Source organism: Acomys russatus, chromosome 15, assembly GCF_903995435.1.
Source record: "Acomys russatus chromosome 15, mAcoRus1.1, whole genome shotgun sequence".
In the NCBI taxonomy this organism is placed as follows: domain Eukaryota; kingdom Metazoa; phylum Chordata; class Mammalia; order Rodentia; family Muridae; genus Acomys; species Acomys russatus.
This window is the reverse complement of record NC_067151.1, coordinates 19,844,197-19,861,852: the sequence shown is the minus strand read 5'-3', so window position 1 is coordinate 19,861,852 and position 17,656 is coordinate 19,844,197. Positions and strand designations below refer to the sequence as shown.

Sequence of the window (17,656 nt, the reverse complement as noted above, 5' to 3'; positions counted from 1 at the left end):
TCCCCTCCTCTCCCTTTTTTCCTTGGCCCCGCCCCTCCCTTACACTCTCTAGGTTGAAGCTCTGGGACAGGGAGAGCAGGGAAGTGTGGGGCGAGGTGGGCGGGGCGTCGCCCGCGCGCGCTGCCAGCTAGAGCCGGAGCTGGGAGAGCGAAGCTAGACAACGTTACCCCGCCAACAGCCAATAAGCAGCCGGCGCTGCCACGCCCCGTCCTCTCACGTGATTGGCCGCGCGCCGCCCGGTGGGCGGGTCCGCGGGCCTGGGGAGGGCAGGGGGCGGGAGGAGGAAGGCGCTGGCGGGCAGTGATGGCGGCGGGTGATGGGGACGTAAAGCTAGGCACCCTGGGGAGCGGCGGGGAGCGTGGCGGCGGCGACGGCGGCGACGGGAGCCCGGGCAGCGCGGGAGCGACGGCAGCGGCGGCGAGTAGCAGTTGGGTGGCGGCGCTGCTGGCGACGGGCGGGGAGATGCTGCTGAACGTGGCGCTGGTGGCGCTGGTGCTGCTGGGGGCCTACCGGCTGTGGGTGCGCTGGGGGCGACGGGGTCTAGGCTCCGGGCCCGGGGCGGGCGAGGAGAGCCCGGCCGCCACGCTGCCGCGCATGAAGAAGCGGGACTTCAGCCTGGAGCAGCTGCGCCAGTACGACGGGGCGCGCACGCCGCGCATCCTGCTCGCGGTCAATGGGAAAGTGTTCGACGTAACCAAAGGCAGCAAGTTCTACGGCCCCGGTGAGAGAGAGGGGATGTGGGGGCCCCTGGACACCCTATCCCCCGCGGCGGCCCCGCACCTGGACGGCCGCCCCGTGCACGCCCCCAGCTGCTAGCGTAGGGCGGGGGCGAGTGTCGGGAGAGCTCAGAGGCGCCCCACAAACCAGCCAGCGCTCGGCGTTCCTGCCCTTCCCAACCCGTGTCTCCTCGCAGTTTTTCCTGAGGCTGAAATTCTCAAAATTCTTAGAGTTGTCACTAGTCACGTTGGTTCTCAACCCTTTTCCTGGGCTTTTCGATTTCTGGGCTTTGTGGGGGCAAGAGGGATGAGATGGCTGAAGTGGCGACCCAAAGTTTTCAGCCCGGTGTAAGTTACAGCTTTCTTTTTATTCTGGATTGCCTGTTTGACACTTGCCTGCTCTTTCCTTCCCTGAGCTAGTCTGAATAGAGCTAGGGTTAGGGACACGTAGTTTCAAGTCTCAACCCTCCCGCTTGTGGAGCTCGGTATAAGAACCACTCGAACTCGTTTTCTTTCTTTTTCTAAAAAGCCAGTTTTGGTTCCAAGATGCTTTCCAAGATTAACAGCTGTATGTGAGATGGGGACGAATCAGAATGTAAACCTTAATAAGTAAGACTGGCAAAGATACTGGCCCTGAGTGTGGGGGGTGGAGCTCATCTGCCCAGCAGGCAGGCGTGTCTCTCTCAGTCTCTGTCTCTCTCCCTCCCTCCTGTCTCTCTCTGCTAAAAGTAAGATAAGTGTTCAAATACCCGTTGATAATTATTGTATTTTCCCTTAGCAAAATGGGAGGGGGGACGGACATAGAAGAGTCATGCACTGGTTCTCTAAGTTGAAGGATTTACAACTTTACTTTTCAAAAAGCTATGTGGAAGGTCGTTGCAATAGAGGCCCTTTTTTGCACTGTAGTGGTAATCTGTTTCATATTATGCAACTAAACTTCAGACTCGGGGTATCTGTTGGTAGCCCATAAAATTGAGCTACATTGTGTGCCTGATTATGCAGTGGTTGATATTAAGCTTTAAAGAGAGAGAGCAGTTATAATAATAATAGAGACCCAAAGTGACTCATTACTGGAAAGAGTACATCCAACTTTTAAGCTTTTTTTAAAAAAGTTTCCCTTTAATTTTGTTAGTGCACATGATTTATTGACACTGAATATGCTTCTGATTTCACTGCTCAGCTGGATGCTATTTTAGAAGTGTTTGGTTTGTTGATTGGATTAGAGGTAAGAAACTGGAGCGTTTGGTGTTGGATCTGTTTATTTCTTAGTTTTCTGTTTCATATTGTATAGTATGTGTGTATTTCCTCTGGATATATAAACACAAACACATCTTAACATCAGCTCCAATAGCAAATACTTTTTTTTGTTTAAGAGCATGTGGGGCAAGAGAATAGGACCAAAGTACATTATTTACACAGACCAAGTCAAATAAACTTTTTAAAGTCGAAAATTTACACAGATTTTGTACCTAGCTATAGCCTTTCCCCCAGTGACATTGAAGCAGTGTGTTCAGTAGTAAAAGACTGTCTGGAGTATTTGTAAAAAGAACCGTTATTAGTCCTCATAGATTAGCAAAGAGCTAAATGTGGCAGAAGCTAAGAACTAAGAGGTGTAGGGTAGAGCGAGCGGGTCTGGGGCTGAAGCGCTACACGCATTCCTCAGATGATAATGTAGACCCACCCTGGGTGTGGTGATGCAGGCATTTAACCCTGCCCCCTGGAGGTGGAAGCAGGTGGATCTCTGTGAGTTCCAGGCTATTTGGGGCTGTGAGACCCTGTCTGAAAACAAACAGAAAAATAGAGAACCACCTCCTTGTTATGATGCGCAGTTATTTTATTACACATATCAATAAACAGTCTGATAGGAATATGTGGAGGGTTTTATTACTGAGAAGAGCTACACATATCAGTAAACAGTCTGATAGGAATATGTGGAGGGTTTTATTACTGAGAAGAGCTTAAATGTTGCCAGAGCAGCTTGAGAGCTTAGATTCTTGATTTTTTGCATGGATAGGAAGTGTTAAAAGTACTTTACAGGAGTTTTGATGCCATATTTTTAGCTAGGACATAAATGTAAAATTAAGTGTTGCCTTTAATTTTCATCTTATTCTCAAATAAATGAAATGATATTTTAGTTTATAATTCAGCCCACAGTTCTCCACCTGAGAATCATAGTAATTTGAAAAACTCAGCCTACAGCTGAAAAGCTTATTTTTATGCCTGACGGCTATCTACTCCCATTTTGCAGTGGTGTTTTAGGATTAAAAATTGTTCTGTGAGGGCTTTTTTCCCCTCCATATTACTGAACACATTCTCTTTTAGCTGTGCATCTTTAAAGTTCCACTTTTAAAAAATAAAATTAAATGCCAATTATTCAAATGTAGTTCATTGCCAACTATTTGCCAGAATGTGTTGACTTTGTTGTCAGTATTGTATTTCTATGTAGCATAATAGTCAGGCGCTTGGCTCCTTGAAAAGAATGTTCATGTAGGAAGCTGAAGTTCCGAACAGCTGCCATATTGGATCATTCATTTGCCATTTTTGCAGTTCTTTGGTGAAGTTGCAAAGTACCTGCCTTACAGATGAGTTTGAGGTTTATGGCTTGGGTCACATAGATAAATCTGGAAAATCCAGATATGTTTGGCCACAAACTTTATATACTCTGGTAGACACTTTCTGGGATACACTTAGAGCCCTATTACTGGCTTTTCTGTATTCCCCTTTCTGGCTCTTTCCCAGATTTTGAACTTCAAACATAATTGTATTTTCATAGCTTTTATGTTATTCTAGCTACTCAGTATGGTAGCCCAAGCCACAACTAACTAACTAAATTAATACAGTTTAAAGTAGTTATTCGGTAACCTTCCAAACGTTTTGCCGTGTGGCTACCACACTAAACCTCGGACTTCATAGAGTGCTGTACTCCTGCTTTCCCTGGAGTTCTAGTGGAAATCAGCAAACAGAAGTTCATGCTCCACTTCCTGAGCATCTTGCATGTATTTTTTACAATGGCTCTACAAGATATTTGTATTTTCATTTTACATTTGTGAAGACTGGGACTTGGAGATTTTGCTCTAACGCACCTATCTCCTAAGTAGCCACACTGAAAATCAAACCCAAGTCCAACAGGCCTCACATTATCCATCAAGTCCATGCTTACATATGGAATAGGTTTTGAATATATTAATGGAATAATCTTAAGTCATTATTGATAGATATTCTGCTGCCTGATGAAATGAACTAATTCAAGCCAAGTTAGAGTAAATAAAATACAGGTTTTTGGTGGGCAGCTCTTGGCAGGTTCACTGGTCCCAGGCCAGGGAAGTTGCCATGCAGGAGAGGGCGATGGGGAGGAGAGGGGAAGGGCAGAGATGCCAGCTGTGCCCTGTAACAAGTAGGGATTGACGGATGCTGGGAGAACCTGGAGGCTAGGTTCTCTTTGGTTAAAAAGGCACTTTAGCTGTTTGTACCAGGTCTAAATCCCAACAATTATCGATTACTGCAGTGGAGCTTTGTGAATCTTTTTCTTTGGAATGGCAAAAAAGGGGGGGCGCATATACTTGGGCTATTTGATTTCTCTCTCTCTCTCTCTCTCTCTCTCTCTCTCTCTCTCTCTCTCTCTGTTGTCGATATATGCCAAGGCTATAGCCAATTTACCTCTCAAATTCCACTGAAGAGGAAAAGGTCACTCGCTGCCTAATAGGCTGAGGAAAGGAGCCCATGAACCTGAATCCTTCCTCCTGTTTAATCTTGTCTCCAATATGTTAACTTTTATTCAACATTTTAATTTTCAAAACTGCAGTTTAAGCAAGAATTGCAACATAGAGGCCAATCCCAGCCTGACCTACTGCGGCATGGATATCTCTAGAGTTGTCACAATCCAGCTGTCATTACAATTTCTTGCTTTGAAGCCAACTAGGTTTCTTGTTGGGCTAGTTACCACATGCATCTTGTTAGCTACCAGTAAGATGAAGGGACTAGCGAAAATTCCTGAAGAAGCTAAGCATGGGAACTCACATTTTCATGCCAGCACTGTTGAGGCAGAGGTAGGAGGAGAGCCTTTAGCTGGAGGACAGCCGGCCTACGCAGCTGACTCCAGAGTGGCTGTGCTGTGAGTTCCTGTCTTGACAGAAAGCAAAGTTCAGAAGCACTCTCTGTTGTGCTGATCATTTCCATAGTGTCCACTTGGAAGCCCCTTCTGAATTCAACTTCACTGCGTTGCTTTTAATGTTTTGGGAAACTGTATTGTATTAAATACTGAAGCATTAAAACGAGAGGGTGCTGACTGAGATTAGAACTAAACTGAACTGTCCAGATGGTTTTCGAGGTCTTTTGGACTACCTAGCCTAGCCCATTCCTCCCCATGTATGTATGGCAGACATCATTATATAATTCTTGGTGCCTGTACCCTCTCTCAAAAACTTTTAATATAAGGCCTCATCTCCATTTTTAAATAAGGTGTTTTCAGAAATTGAATTAGTCTTTGGCACAGACTAGGCCGTATCCATGAAGTTAGCATTGCTTGAAGAGGATAGGCAGTGTACAAACACATCCCAGTATGGAGTTAAACTCTGTAGGAAAAAAGTATGCTGTGAATGAAAATAGGGATATGATCAAGGACTATTTGGGTGTTTAGAAAGTGTGACATTTTAAACCTGAAGGGGCCAGTTGCACAGAGCTTGAGTACGAGAGTGTTTGAATGGGTTGTTACTAGTCTTTCTGTAGAGCTGGGTGAGTACATGGAAGCCATTAGCACTGTGTCTAGACCTGTCATATCAGACCCATCCCTGTCCCATCCATTGACATTTCAGGTTTGGCTTCTTTAGTTACTTGTAGTTAGCTCAAGGTTTCTTACTCTAGCCGTTGAAACCAACTTGTGCTGGTTTATTTTTTTCTCTTAAAAAACATAATTAGATTTTAAACTCATTAGCATTTTATGTTTTCATAACTTCAATATTATTGTTTCCAACATCTTATTTAACACAGCCTCTGGCCACACCTTTGTGACTACTAGGAGTGCTCTGAACACAATTCACTTTAGAAAATTTGGGTCTTCACTCTACTTGCTAGTGCTTAGAATTCATTCCTCCCCTCTCTCATCTCTGCTGATTTGGACACCTCTGTTTCTCTTCTGGTGATGTTAAGATATAGGTTAGATATTGATCTGTCCTTTGGAACAGTGGAAGAATTTTAGCCAAATACCATTCCATGTAAATTAGGAAAACTTACGTATTGAGGACACCTTATTGTCACTTGACAGGTTTTTCTCCTTCCTGGTCTTAGATCAACCCGGGCCTGAAGCACTTTGGGCAGGTGCTTTACTTCTCATCTATGTCCCTGTGTCTGTGTGTCTGTGTCTGTGTGTCTAATAAATATATATAAAATCAGAGTCCAGCAAAAGGAGTCAGATCTCCTGGAGCTGCCCAGTGTGGGTGCTGGGAATGGAACTCAAGTCTTTATTATGTGGCTGCCTTTTTGAAAATCTACCATTTCTTGAACCTCAATCTTTCTTGTAGTTCCATCTTCATTTTAATAGAAGGCCTGTAGTTCTTTTCTCTGGTAGGAAAAAATATACCTGTCCTTATCTGTCCTTGTTCAGGAGTAATAATATGAAATTGTAGATTCTTGTTATTCCTTCATTAGAGAAGAGTGTGTCATTGTCCTCTGCTTGTTGCTGAGACATTTTTTCTCTGTCCTGGCTTCTTCTCATGTGTGTGTGAAAGTGTGTTTGTGTGTGTGTGCGGGCGCCCACGCACTGCATGTGGAAAACAGAAGTGGACATCCGTTTCTTCTTTAGCCTCTTTCCACCTTATTTTTCGAGACAAGGTCTTACTGAATTGGAGCTCACCAGTTTGGCTAGGCTGCCTGCAAGCTCTAGGAATCTCTTTGTAGCCATGCTCCACGCCAGGCTGGAGGGAGAGGCGCATACCTAGCTTTCTGTAGGTGCTGGAGATCCCACGCCAGGCTGGAGGGAGAGGCGCATACCTAGCTTTCTGTAGGTGCTGGAGATCCCACGCCAGGCTGGAGGGAGAGGCGCATACCTAGCTTTCTGTAGGTGCTGGAGATCCCACGCCAGGCTGGAGGGAGAGGCGCATACCTAGCTTTCTGTGGGTGCTGGAGATCCACGCCAGGCTGGAGGGAGAGGCGCATACCGAGCTTTCTGTAGGTGCTGGAGATCCCACGCCAGGCTGGAGGGAGAGGCGCATACCTAGCTTTCTGTAGGTGCTGAGATCCCACGCAGGCTGGAGGGAGAGGCGCATACCTAGCTTTCTGTAGGTGCGGGAGATCCCACGCCAGGCTGGAGGGAGAGGCGCATACCTAGCTTTCTGTGGGTGCTGGAGATCCCACGCCAGGCTGGAGGGAGAGGCGCATACCTAGCTTTCTGTAGGTGCTGGAGATCCCACGCCAGGCTGGAGGGAGAGGCGCATACCTAGCTTTCTGTAGGTGCTGGAGATCCCATGCCAGGCTGGAGAGAGAGGCGCATACCTAGCTTTCTGTAGGTGCTGGAGATCCAAAATCAGGCCCGCTTGTGCAACAGCACTTCACTGACTAAGCTTCTCCCCAGGCCCCGAGATCTGATTTTTAACATGTGGATTCTGCTAAAAAGTCTGCAAATACATGTCATTCATTCACTTTTGAACATTTAAACCTGGCTTTAAATTATTGCCTCCTGCATTCTCTCTCATCTTCCCCCTGCAAGAGGGGTAAATGTGTATTAATTTCTCATCTGTTCTTCTGTTTTCTATGTTCCCTGTCTTAGTTGATAACTTAAGCAGCTTGAGTCTTTCTTTGTTCCTTTTATTTTTGGGGCACCAGTGTATGCTGACCTGGTGGTGCTTTCTTCCTATAGTTTGTCATTTTTGTTGCATCTTCTTGCCACCAGCACTGCATTCTTTGTTTCTTGTCCATATGTTGGAGTGTTCCATGAGCTGTCAATTGTGGACGTACTACTGTAGAGTGCTTTAGGTCCCACAATAAGGCCTTGTGTGTAGGTTTTAAAAGAAAAACGGCATGCCCAAGACTGAAAACCCTAAAGGATTTAGAGAGAGAAGTAAGGCTCTTCCCGAGAGCCCCCTCATGTTGCTCTGCAGTCTGAGTGTTGCAGAGCTGTGCTGTGCAGGTCAAGCCATCTGAACATGAGTGTACATACCAATCCTGAGAGCCTCTCATGCTGTGTGGATGTTATCTTGTTAACAGCAGGCTGTGAGTCCTAGAAGCAGAATTACTAAAGCTGGCGGTGTGGCCATGCTTACTGTGTGGACTTCATTTGGAGTTGCTGTCCAGAGAGTTTGACCTATGCGAACTTCATGAAGATGCCTGTTCTCATCCTTGTCACAAATGTGATGCTTTACACTGCTTGCTTTCTGTGGGGCTGAGGCTAAAACAGCATTCCAGTAGTTGTTTAATTTGCACTTTTTATTCTGAATGTGTGTATGCGTGCGTGTATATGAAGGCCAGAGGCCAACCGTGAGTGTCCCCAGTTGCTATCTACTTTTATTTTTTTTTATCAGATAGGACCCATCACTGGCCTAGAACTCAGTAGCTAGATAAGGCTGGCTGGCTAGTGGAGCCCAAGAAATTGGCCTGTCTGCATGCTGGGAGTGCAAACATACCACCACACCCACCTTTATAATTTTCAATGTAGATTTTAGGGATTGAACTTGGGTCTTCTTTTTAAGTATACATTTACTTAGAGCATGTGTGTAAATGTGCACAGAAGGAGGCACGCCATGCTGCACATGTAGAGATCAGAGAATAACCTGCTGGAGTCATTTCTTCCGTGTAGGACCCAGTTATCTAATTCAGCCATGAAGCTTGGCGACAAGTGACTTCCTGCTGAGGCTGTCTTGCCAGCCCAAGTCTTCTTGCTTGCAGGACAAGCATTTTAAAAACTGAACTATTTCCTTAGCCCAAAATTGGGCCTCTTTTAAGAAAACCTGAATCAGCTGGGCATGGTAGCACATGCTTGTAATGTCAGCGGCAGACAAATCTTTATGAGTTCGAGGCCAGCCTAGTCTACAAAGCAAGTCCAGGACAGCCAAGGCTACACAGAGAAACCTCATCTCAGGGGATTGGGGGGAGGGGACGGGGAGAAGACCTGAGTAATTTTCTACATAGATTCCTTGCCGTGTTTTCTTTCAATTATGATGCTCATCATTTCAGCCTTTGCTGCAAATATGTTCTTACGTGCTTTTCTTTCCTCTTATGTATAGCTGGGATTTTGTTGTTGGTTTGGCTTTGTCTGTTTTTAATTTTTAAATTTATTTTATGTATATGGGTATTTGGCTGCATTGTGCCTATGCACTATGTGCATGCGGGGTGCCTCGTGGAAAGGGCGTCAGATCCCCTGGAACTAGAGTTACAGTTGCAAGCTGCCATGTGAGTGCTGGGAATCAAACCCAGACCCTGTAGATGAGTAGCCAGTGCTCTCACCTGCTGAACCATTTCTCCAACCTCCATTGTTTTGATATTTTATTGTGTGTGTTCATAAATGCTGACACTCAACGAATATATGGAGATTTCTAGGTCAATTTTCAGGAATCTGTTCTCCTGTCATGAGATCTGGGTATCAGAATTCAGGTTGTTAGTGTACTTGGTGACACCCTTTCCTGAGCCCCTCACCAGCTGTGCAGAACATTTGCTTGTGTGTGTGTAGTTCTAGGCTTGGCCTCCCTTGTGCTAGACAAGCATCCCACCACTTAGCTGAATCTAGCTCTGTAGTGCTTTAGGCCTGTGGCTATGTATGTAGTCAGATTTATGTCCTATACTAATTCCTTCCCGTCCTTTGTCCTCATTACACTTTGGGATGAGTGCACGTGTATGTGTGTTTTAATGTGTAGTCACCATGTGACATATGCATGGGCTCTTTGTTTTTCTGATTTTAACATGATGGCTTTCCCGCTTGCCTTCTTTCCTGCAGATGATACACTTTTCTGTATTCTCAAGCCTCTGGTTGGACATTTAGAAACAAGATAGGAGTTTCAGTAATATGTAGTAGCATCGTTGTGTGAAACATCTAATTTGGTCTCAACTTTAGGCAGATAAAATAATTTCTCCGTCTTATGTTTGAAGCCTCACTGTGTCACTTGGTTGGGTCCCCCCACCCCCACCCCAAGCATACAAGTGTCTTGTCTTGACAGAAACATTCTTCAGCCTTACTGTCCTGGCTCTACAAGTCCTGGAGTTGTCCAGATTAGCGTGTAAATGGTCTCTATATTTACAGGAACTTCAGAAATCCCAGTTTAAAGCACAGATAACTAAAATATTGTGGAATGTTTCTTATCCTATAGTCAACTTGTTATAGATTTTATGCACTTGCCACATTTTCTGTTTATTATTTTATATCATTGTTTCATAATGAGTAATCTTATGCTCATTAAATGCATATGATAGTTTGTTGCTATTTCAAAAATATGTCACACCACAGTTCTGCACAGTTGTATCATACTTGTTTGTTTTGTTTGTCCCACTAGGCAGACCTCAGGCTCAAAGCACTCCCACCCTTCTCCAGAACGCTGAGATTATAAGTGTGCCTATCATACCCAGCCGAGTCACAGCCAGCTATGGTGATATACAATTTTAATCCCAGTTTTCAGGAGGTAGGGCAGACTGATTTCTGTGAATTGAGACCACCCAGGGCTGCATAATGAGACCTTGTCTCAAAAAAAAAGAAGAGTCAATATTGAGTCAGAAATATATCTAATCCACTTACCCTATGGAGCATCCCAGCTTAGCCAATCTTACCTTGCACATGTTCACGACACCCACATGAACCTACAGTTGAACGTACTCGCCTTACATAACGCCCACTTTTTACTGTACTTTATGGATTCTTCATCTCATGGCTGCCTGGGAGCTGTACCTCCGAGTGTTCTACCTGAGTCCAGGTAGCAATCAGAATTCCAAGTGTATTCACCATAATAACTGATTACTTGGTTGGGATCATCATAACAATGTCTGAATGAGTCTTAACTCTCAGAAACCAGCCTTTACTATTTTGGGAAATCATACCAGACGCCTAACACTAGATCAGATGTGCTTTTCTTGGGTTAGCTGCCTTTTTTGTTTTGTTTTTTGTGGTTTTTTTGTTTGTTTGTTTGTTTTGTTTTGTTTTGTTTTTATGAACAGTCACATGTAGTTAACAAAATACTGTTGCTGGTAATATTGTTTGTTATGGAGGGTGTCTGAAGGAAGGAATTGCGCCTTGTGCTGTGAGTGTAGGGAGACATCTTTTTGCTAGACCTCAAAGCCTCCCTTCATCAGATAAACTGCCCAGTCCCAGCTCTGCTTCTTAGTCTGTTTAGGTTCCTCAGTGACCTTCCAGCATGGCGCAGGGAGCCTCTTAGCAAAGACCTTCACCAGCCGATGCTTCCACACAAGTCTGCGTGTAGCCTAAGGAGTGGAGGGATATATTACTCAGTCTTTTCCTTTATAATGAGTTGACAAAAGCCTGTGTTGTCTAGAATTCATTTTAGTAACAGAAGATTAGCAGATTTATTCAAAGTTAACCCTTAGGGAAGCTGGCAGAGAAATTTACATGAGAACCCAGTGTGTGTGTGTGTGTGTGTGTGTGTGTGTGTGTGTGTGTGTGTGTGTGTGTTGCATACTCAAAGGCTGAGGGTTTTCTGGTAGCTGAGGGTTGGCCCTGGGCCTGCAGTGTGGCCTATTTGTTGTTTTCTTAAGCACTGATCATCATTCTCACCTTTGCATCACTCAGATATGTCTCATGGTTGTTTACACTCTGATATGCCTGGCAGAATAACTTCCAGGACACACAGGTACAAGCTTGCAATCCCAGATCCATGGGAGGTCTAGGCAAGAGGAGTACAAGTTCAAGGCCTGTTAAGACTACATAGTGAGTTGAAGGCAGACGCGTGGGCACCCTGGTGACACTGTTTGAAAATAGTAAATAGTGAAAAGAGCCACGGCAGCCTTGGTGGTGAGTGGTGCAGTGCTGCCCCGGGCAGGTCTGTCAGGAACTTTAGGCGAGTCGCTGAATTTTGCGCTCTATGATTTTATTTTATTTCATTTTATTTTATTTATTTAATCTGCCAAGTAAGAGAAAAGGCAAAATCTGTTCCTTCTTCGTGAAAACCTGAAAGGACCGAAGTGTGAAGTTACAGGGAAATTCTTTAAAAAGTAGAAACTGTCATTTCCTCTTCAAGCTTGTTGCTGTCTATAGATAATCGTTTGTTATTATGCTTTCTTTATTTGCCACTGTTTTAAGCATTAGACTGTGATCATCTTTGTTTCTCAAGAAACAAAAAGCCCGCCTTTACTCTTTGCTCGTTGCTTACATGTGTTCTCTTTACAAAGCTGGTAGAATTCTGCACAAAAGGAGTGGGGGATGGGTGCTGTAGCTGGGGTCTTTGCTGCCTAATTGCCCTAAAAGCCTATCTTGCTTGTTTTAAAAGTTTACATTTCCTCTAAAATAGTTAACTCTAATTTAATGAACCTTTGAATTTTACTGTGTAAGTAGAAACTATATTAAATTTCCTTTTCTAAACACTTAGTACTCCTTAAGTGTCAGTTGAGATCATAGGCAAAGTTTCAAAGTCATAAATGTTGACCAATGATAAATAGCGTCCTTTTTCTTATATAGAAGACATCTTTAAAGAAACAAAACAATGTTCATGTTATTGGGAGAATAATTAAATCATAATTACATCCATTCAAGTGAGGAAAAATATAGCCATTTAGTTATAATTTGTGTTAGTCACCTAAGGCCCGTTGGTAACATGGAGAATGCTTAATAATTAAAGAAGCTGGAGGCACTGCACACCCGTCAGCTTCATGGTCAAACCTAGGGGAAGCCATTCTAGCTGCACACAATAGGCCTTTCCAAGAGTGAGCTTCCTGCCCCAGCCATGTTTACAAGAAATCCAGTCAGAGGTGTGGTAGCCCACGTCTGTAATCCCAGCAGTGGCAAGCGGATCACTGTGAGTTCAAAGCCAGTCTGACCTACAAAGCAAGTCTAGGACAGCTGCAGCTACACAGAGAAGCCCTGTCTCGAAAACAAACAAACTAAAAGTTGAGCCAGGAATCCACATCCCTGCTCGTGCATGGCAAGGTGCACTTCTGATGTTGGCAGACTTGATTTCTTGTCTCAGAAGCTGCAGGTATTTTCTGCATCTAACATGGAGTTTCCTAAATGCTTTCAAGTGAGGACACATGTGGTCATTGTTCACTTAAAAACTCAGGCAATTTTACTCTTTGTTTTCTTTAGTTAGGCAATACGTTATTCTAATAGCCTCTTTATTAAATTAATAGTTCCCTTGGGCCTGGGAGATGGCTTAGTGGATAACAGCACTTGTGTGACCTGAGTTTGGATTCCTGAGACCCAAAGCAGGATGCAGTGTGCCCTCTGAAGTGTCACTCTTAACGGTCAAGGCAGGAACTGGCTGCTCCCGAAAGTGAAGCCTCTAACTGTGCTTTAAAAACTGTTTCCTCAGAGTGACTTACCATCTGTAGAGGAGCTCATAAACTTGAAAGAACTTGGCATTTGTAGAATTCTATATTTTGGAAATCTTGTTATCATTTAAATCTTTTTAAGAAACATTTTGAACAGATTTCTTGGGCAGCTTCTGCAATATGAGATACAAACAGTTAAGTCTTAAAGATGTGGGGTAGGTGTGCACATGGGACTAAGTTCAGATCTCCGGCAGCAGCTGCATTAAAAGCCAGGCCCGTTGTGCATGCCTGATGCTGAAGCTAATGCTGGGGAGGTGGAGAGGTAGGGTTCCGGAATTGTCTGATCAGCCAGTTGAGCCAAATCAGTGAGCTAATGACACAAGCTCTGTCATAATAAAATAAGGCAGAGAGATTGCGCTAGACACCTGACATTGATGCACACATGAGCACACGGAAGAGTTTTGTTAAAGTTCTTCTCTTGTTTTGAGAATTTCATACAGAAACATATGTGTTTCATACAGGAACATGATGTGTTTGGTCAAATCGACCCTGTTGCCTCCCCTCTAGTCCCTTCCCTATACCCACCACAACTTTCTGCTCTGGATTTGAAGTGTTTCTTAGACACCCACTGTGTCCATGTGGTGCTGTCAGTATGTGCATGGGTGTAGGGCCACCTGCTGGAGCATGGGTAGCCGCTCATGGGGTGGGCCTCACTGATCCCTCCTCTCCCAGCATACAAGTTTCAGGGTATCTGAAGTGAATTTATTTTCAGTAAGGAGCTTTACTTTAGTAAAAAGGAAATTCCAACAAATCTCATCCAGAATCTTAATATTATGGAATTAAGGTTGTGTACCAAAAGCAAATCATGGAGAGGACCCTGATGTTTAAACACTCAAAAATGATGTCAGGCTCTAAGTTGTCTCTGTCTTTCAGCGGGCCCATATGGGATCTTTGCTGGCAGGGATGCCTCCAGGGGCCTGGCGACCTTCTGCCTGGACAAGGACGCCCTGAGGGATGAGTATGACGACCTCTCAGACTTGAACGCGGTACAGATGGAGAGCGTGCGAGAATGGGAGATGCAGTTTAAAGGTATCTTCATCCGGGTCATCCGGGGAGTCTTTGGAAAACAGGGTTATATGCTACTGCCCATGCTTTGAAGTACACAGTCTATTTTCAGTTCCATCATATTAGGATGCATTTTAAACACCACTAAATATTAATATAACTGTTACATATGACAATTGGGTTGAAAGTCTGTATTTGAAAATATACTTAGCACTAGGTGTGGTAGCATGTGTCTTTGGGCCCAACAGTCTCAAAGTGTGATGCTTTCTATAGTTTTTTTAAAGACTTGCTCATTAAGAAATGGTTTGGTTTGATTTTGTTAAATACAGGCTTGTCTTTTTAAAAAGCCGAAGGGTTAGGGTGTGTGAAGCACAGTAGTACACAGTGCATGACCTGTCTGTGCCCTGGGCTCCAACCAGCAACTAATGAATTAGTGGCATCCACACTAATGATAATGCATTGCAGGTGGTTTGTTCTTAACTTTGAATGGCAGAGAAGGAGTGCTGTCCCTCTGTCGTGCCCTCACAGCGTCAGTTTTTATGTCCTGTGGCATCATCACCTGAGCCATTCATCTCCTGCTGGGTCTGTGGAGCAGCTCTGGTGGCTCCTTGGCACTTGTCTTGGTTCTCCTGTGTGCAGAGCCCACCTTAACCCGCTCCACAGCACACTCACTCACCCTAGGTTTTACTTCCAGACGGAGAACAAACATGTTTAATTTAGAAGCTGTATACAAGCTTCTGAATTAAACACCTAACACATAAAAACACGCAGAGTAGCAGATCTATGAGAGAGCCGGAGAGAGGAAAGAGCGATGCTGCGGCTGAGGCCTTGCAGAGCCTCCAGAGAGCCAGAGAAGCGAGGTTCTTGTCCCTACTACTTTGTAACATTTTTCTCTCCAGAAGATTTCTCAGGTCTGCTTCCTCTGTGTCTCTCCACCTCATGCTCTGCCGCCACCAGTACTCCATGTTCCTTCAGCGCAAGGAGGTCTCCATGTCCTTCTGCATGTTTATGTTCCAAAATATTAGCCGTGGGGTTTTATAATCCATTGTTGAAATGACTTAGACATTCCAATTATATATATACATGAGTGAGTGTGTGTGCGGCCTAAGTTGATTTCAAATTCATGGCAGTCTAAGTGCTGGCAGAGAGAGAGAGAGAGAGAGAGAGAGTGTTTTCAAGAGAGGGCTTCTCTATTTGGCTATCGTGGACTCACTTTATAGACCTCAAACTGGCCTCAAACTCAGAGATCCACCTGCCTCTGCCTCCCAGGTGCTGAGATTAAAGGTATGCACCACCTTGCCCAGCTTGATTATAATATTTTTAACTGTGATATTTGGGGGTTGTTAAGAGTTAAAAGAATAGGACTGGGGGTGGATCTCAGTGTAGAGGACCTGCATGAAGCCTCCAGGTTCAAACCCTGGCACCAGCAAATGAAACAGCCACATTACGAGGCTCGTGATGTTGTAAAGCCAAGCTGGACAGCTCTGAGATGGTCCGTGCATGTAGATTTTAAAACTCCAAGCAATACTGATAGTATGTGGTTAAGACCCACTGACAGTGAACTCTGCTTTAAAGAGCAGCCCTGAGCCTTGCCAGTCCCTGCTGCCTTCTGCCCAGGCTTCACATGCCTGTAGACGAAGCTTTGGAGGACTTGAGCATATTCTGTGTGACTTAGGAGTAAAGTGCCTTCATGCAGTACAGTGGGATTGTGAAACAAAATTAACCACTGCTGTCTTTCTTTTGATGTATCTTTCAGAAAAATATGATTATGTAGGCAGACTCCTAAAGCCCGGGGAAGAACCCTCAGAGTACACAGACGAGGAGGACACCAAGGATCACAGTAAACAGGACTGAACTTTGTGAACAACCAAAGCCAGGGGCCTTCAGAACTGCAACTCTTACTCCTTTCAGAGAATGTCCAGTCTTTGGGTGTGATGCACCTGCTGTGAGAAACACTTCACAAGATAATGTGTTCACTATGAAGATCTGAATACGAGGCATTGTTGTGCTGTGGATGAATTTGTTGCAGGTGTTTGTAATGTCTGGTGGGCTCCATCCTCCTGAAATGGAGACAGGGCCTTCTTAACAGCAAGAAAGTCACCAGGTTCTTTTTACCCCTTTCCCTCCTCTCTTCCCTTCCTTGTCTGCCTTCCTGTTTGCCTCCCCTCCATGTCTCTCTATGTCTCTCTTTTAAAACAAAACAAAAAAGTATCAAAGACAACCAGATAGGTATTTGCTACTCAAGTGTGCAGATCTCTGAAAACAGCTGGGGATCCTGTTTCACAGGCTGTGTTTCATTTGTGTTAAGGGAAGAGCCCTGGGCAGGGGAATGGGGGTTGCACATTCATTTAAGAAGTTCAGGCCACTGAAACATTAAAACATGAATTCCCAAACCTTTCTTTCCGGGCTTTGTCAGGGAAGAGGAAAAATATCCTAAGCATGACTTGGAAGCTAGAGGAATTTCCAGTGGATTGGAGTCAGCAGTTCCCAGCTAAGATAATTTGAAAACAGTTTTCTTTCTTTCCCTTCCTTCTGCTAGGTCAAATCAATATTAATTGTGCCTTATTTCACTTCCATAAACTTGAATTACTTTTAGGGAAAGCCCCTCTGAATTCAGAAGTCACTACAAGCAGCATTGAGACGGAGGTTGGTGTCACTCTGTGTGTAGAATGTAAGAGGAGTATTCAGTGTTAACTGCCATGTGTTACTACACAATAGCTCGCATTGTGATGGCCAAATGCATCCCCTATGCTTTTTTCTTTTCCAAGAAAAACTGAAAAATCAAAACTCTTCCCCAACAGCTGCCTAATTTGAGTCTGACCCTCACATGTCACTGGTGTGGGTGCGTGGCGCCGTGGTATGAATGTCTGTGTGGGTGAGTCTGGATGTGTGTGAGAGCACCTTGGGAGGGACTCTTCATGCGATGCTGTAAATATGAGAACCGTTTTAATAAAGCATGTACAATAAACCAAATAAGCTCGAGTTGGACTCTAAATGCAGAGCCATGAGCCAATGTGTCATATATTATAAGACTGCATTTGATTCAGGATGAGTACAAAACAAAATAAAACTTTTGGAAATGAAAACCAGGCCCTGATTAACAGAGCTGTACACATCTCATGCTCACTGTAACTTGCAGGGCAGGTCCACCTTGGTAGATGGCTCAGGTAAGATGTGACGAGGTGCAGTGTACAGGGTGCTTCAGCTTTGTTTGCACCAGTAAGTATACTAGGAGCACCAGCCTTCCAAGCAGGAGCTGACATAAAAATACAGCAGTGTGCCGATGGCTAGTAGTTTCCTTCTGTGTTACTTGAAAAAGGTCTATTTCAGACCCTGCTTAGGCCAGATTTTGGCTTTATTATGATGGATTCTTGGTCAGGGACAGGTTGCTCCCACATAGAAAAGCCCAAGTTTTGTTGACATTAAAAGACTTGTTCCTGGATGGGTGTAATGCAAGCAGAGGC

The 17,656-nt window shown here is 44.5% G+C and overlaps 1 protein-coding gene across 1 annotated transcript; it reads left to right on the top strand.

Annotated features, from left to right (window-relative positions):
• Positions 1–285: 285 nt before the first annotated feature.
• On the top strand, positions 286–17,449 carry Pgrmc2 (progesterone receptor membrane component 2). The gene is made up of 3 exons (XM_051157101.1): positions 286–721; positions 14,061–14,216; positions 15,949–17,449. The coding sequence occupies exons 1-3, from the start codon at positions 304–306 to the stop codon at positions 16,044–16,046; spliced, it is 672 nt and encodes a 223-aa protein (XP_051013058.1). The 5' UTR covers positions 286–303; the 3' UTR covers positions 16,047–17,449.
• Positions 17,450–17,656: the final 207 nt, after the last annotated feature.

Excerpts from the sequence above, each read along its gene's own strand:
- Pgrmc2 (XM_051157101.1), top strand. The coding sequence starts at position 304 with ATGGCGGCGGGTGATGGGGACGTAAAGCTAGGCACCCTGGGGAGCGGC. Across the intron at positions 722-14,060 it reads CAGCAAGTTCTACGGCCCCG|CGGGCCCATATGGGATCTTT; the intron begins GTGAGAGAGAGG and ends TCTGTCTTTCAG. Across the intron at positions 14,217-15,948 it reads ATGGGAGATGCAGTTTAAAG|AAAAATATGATTATGTAGGC; the intron begins GTATCTTCATCC and ends TGTATCTTTCAG.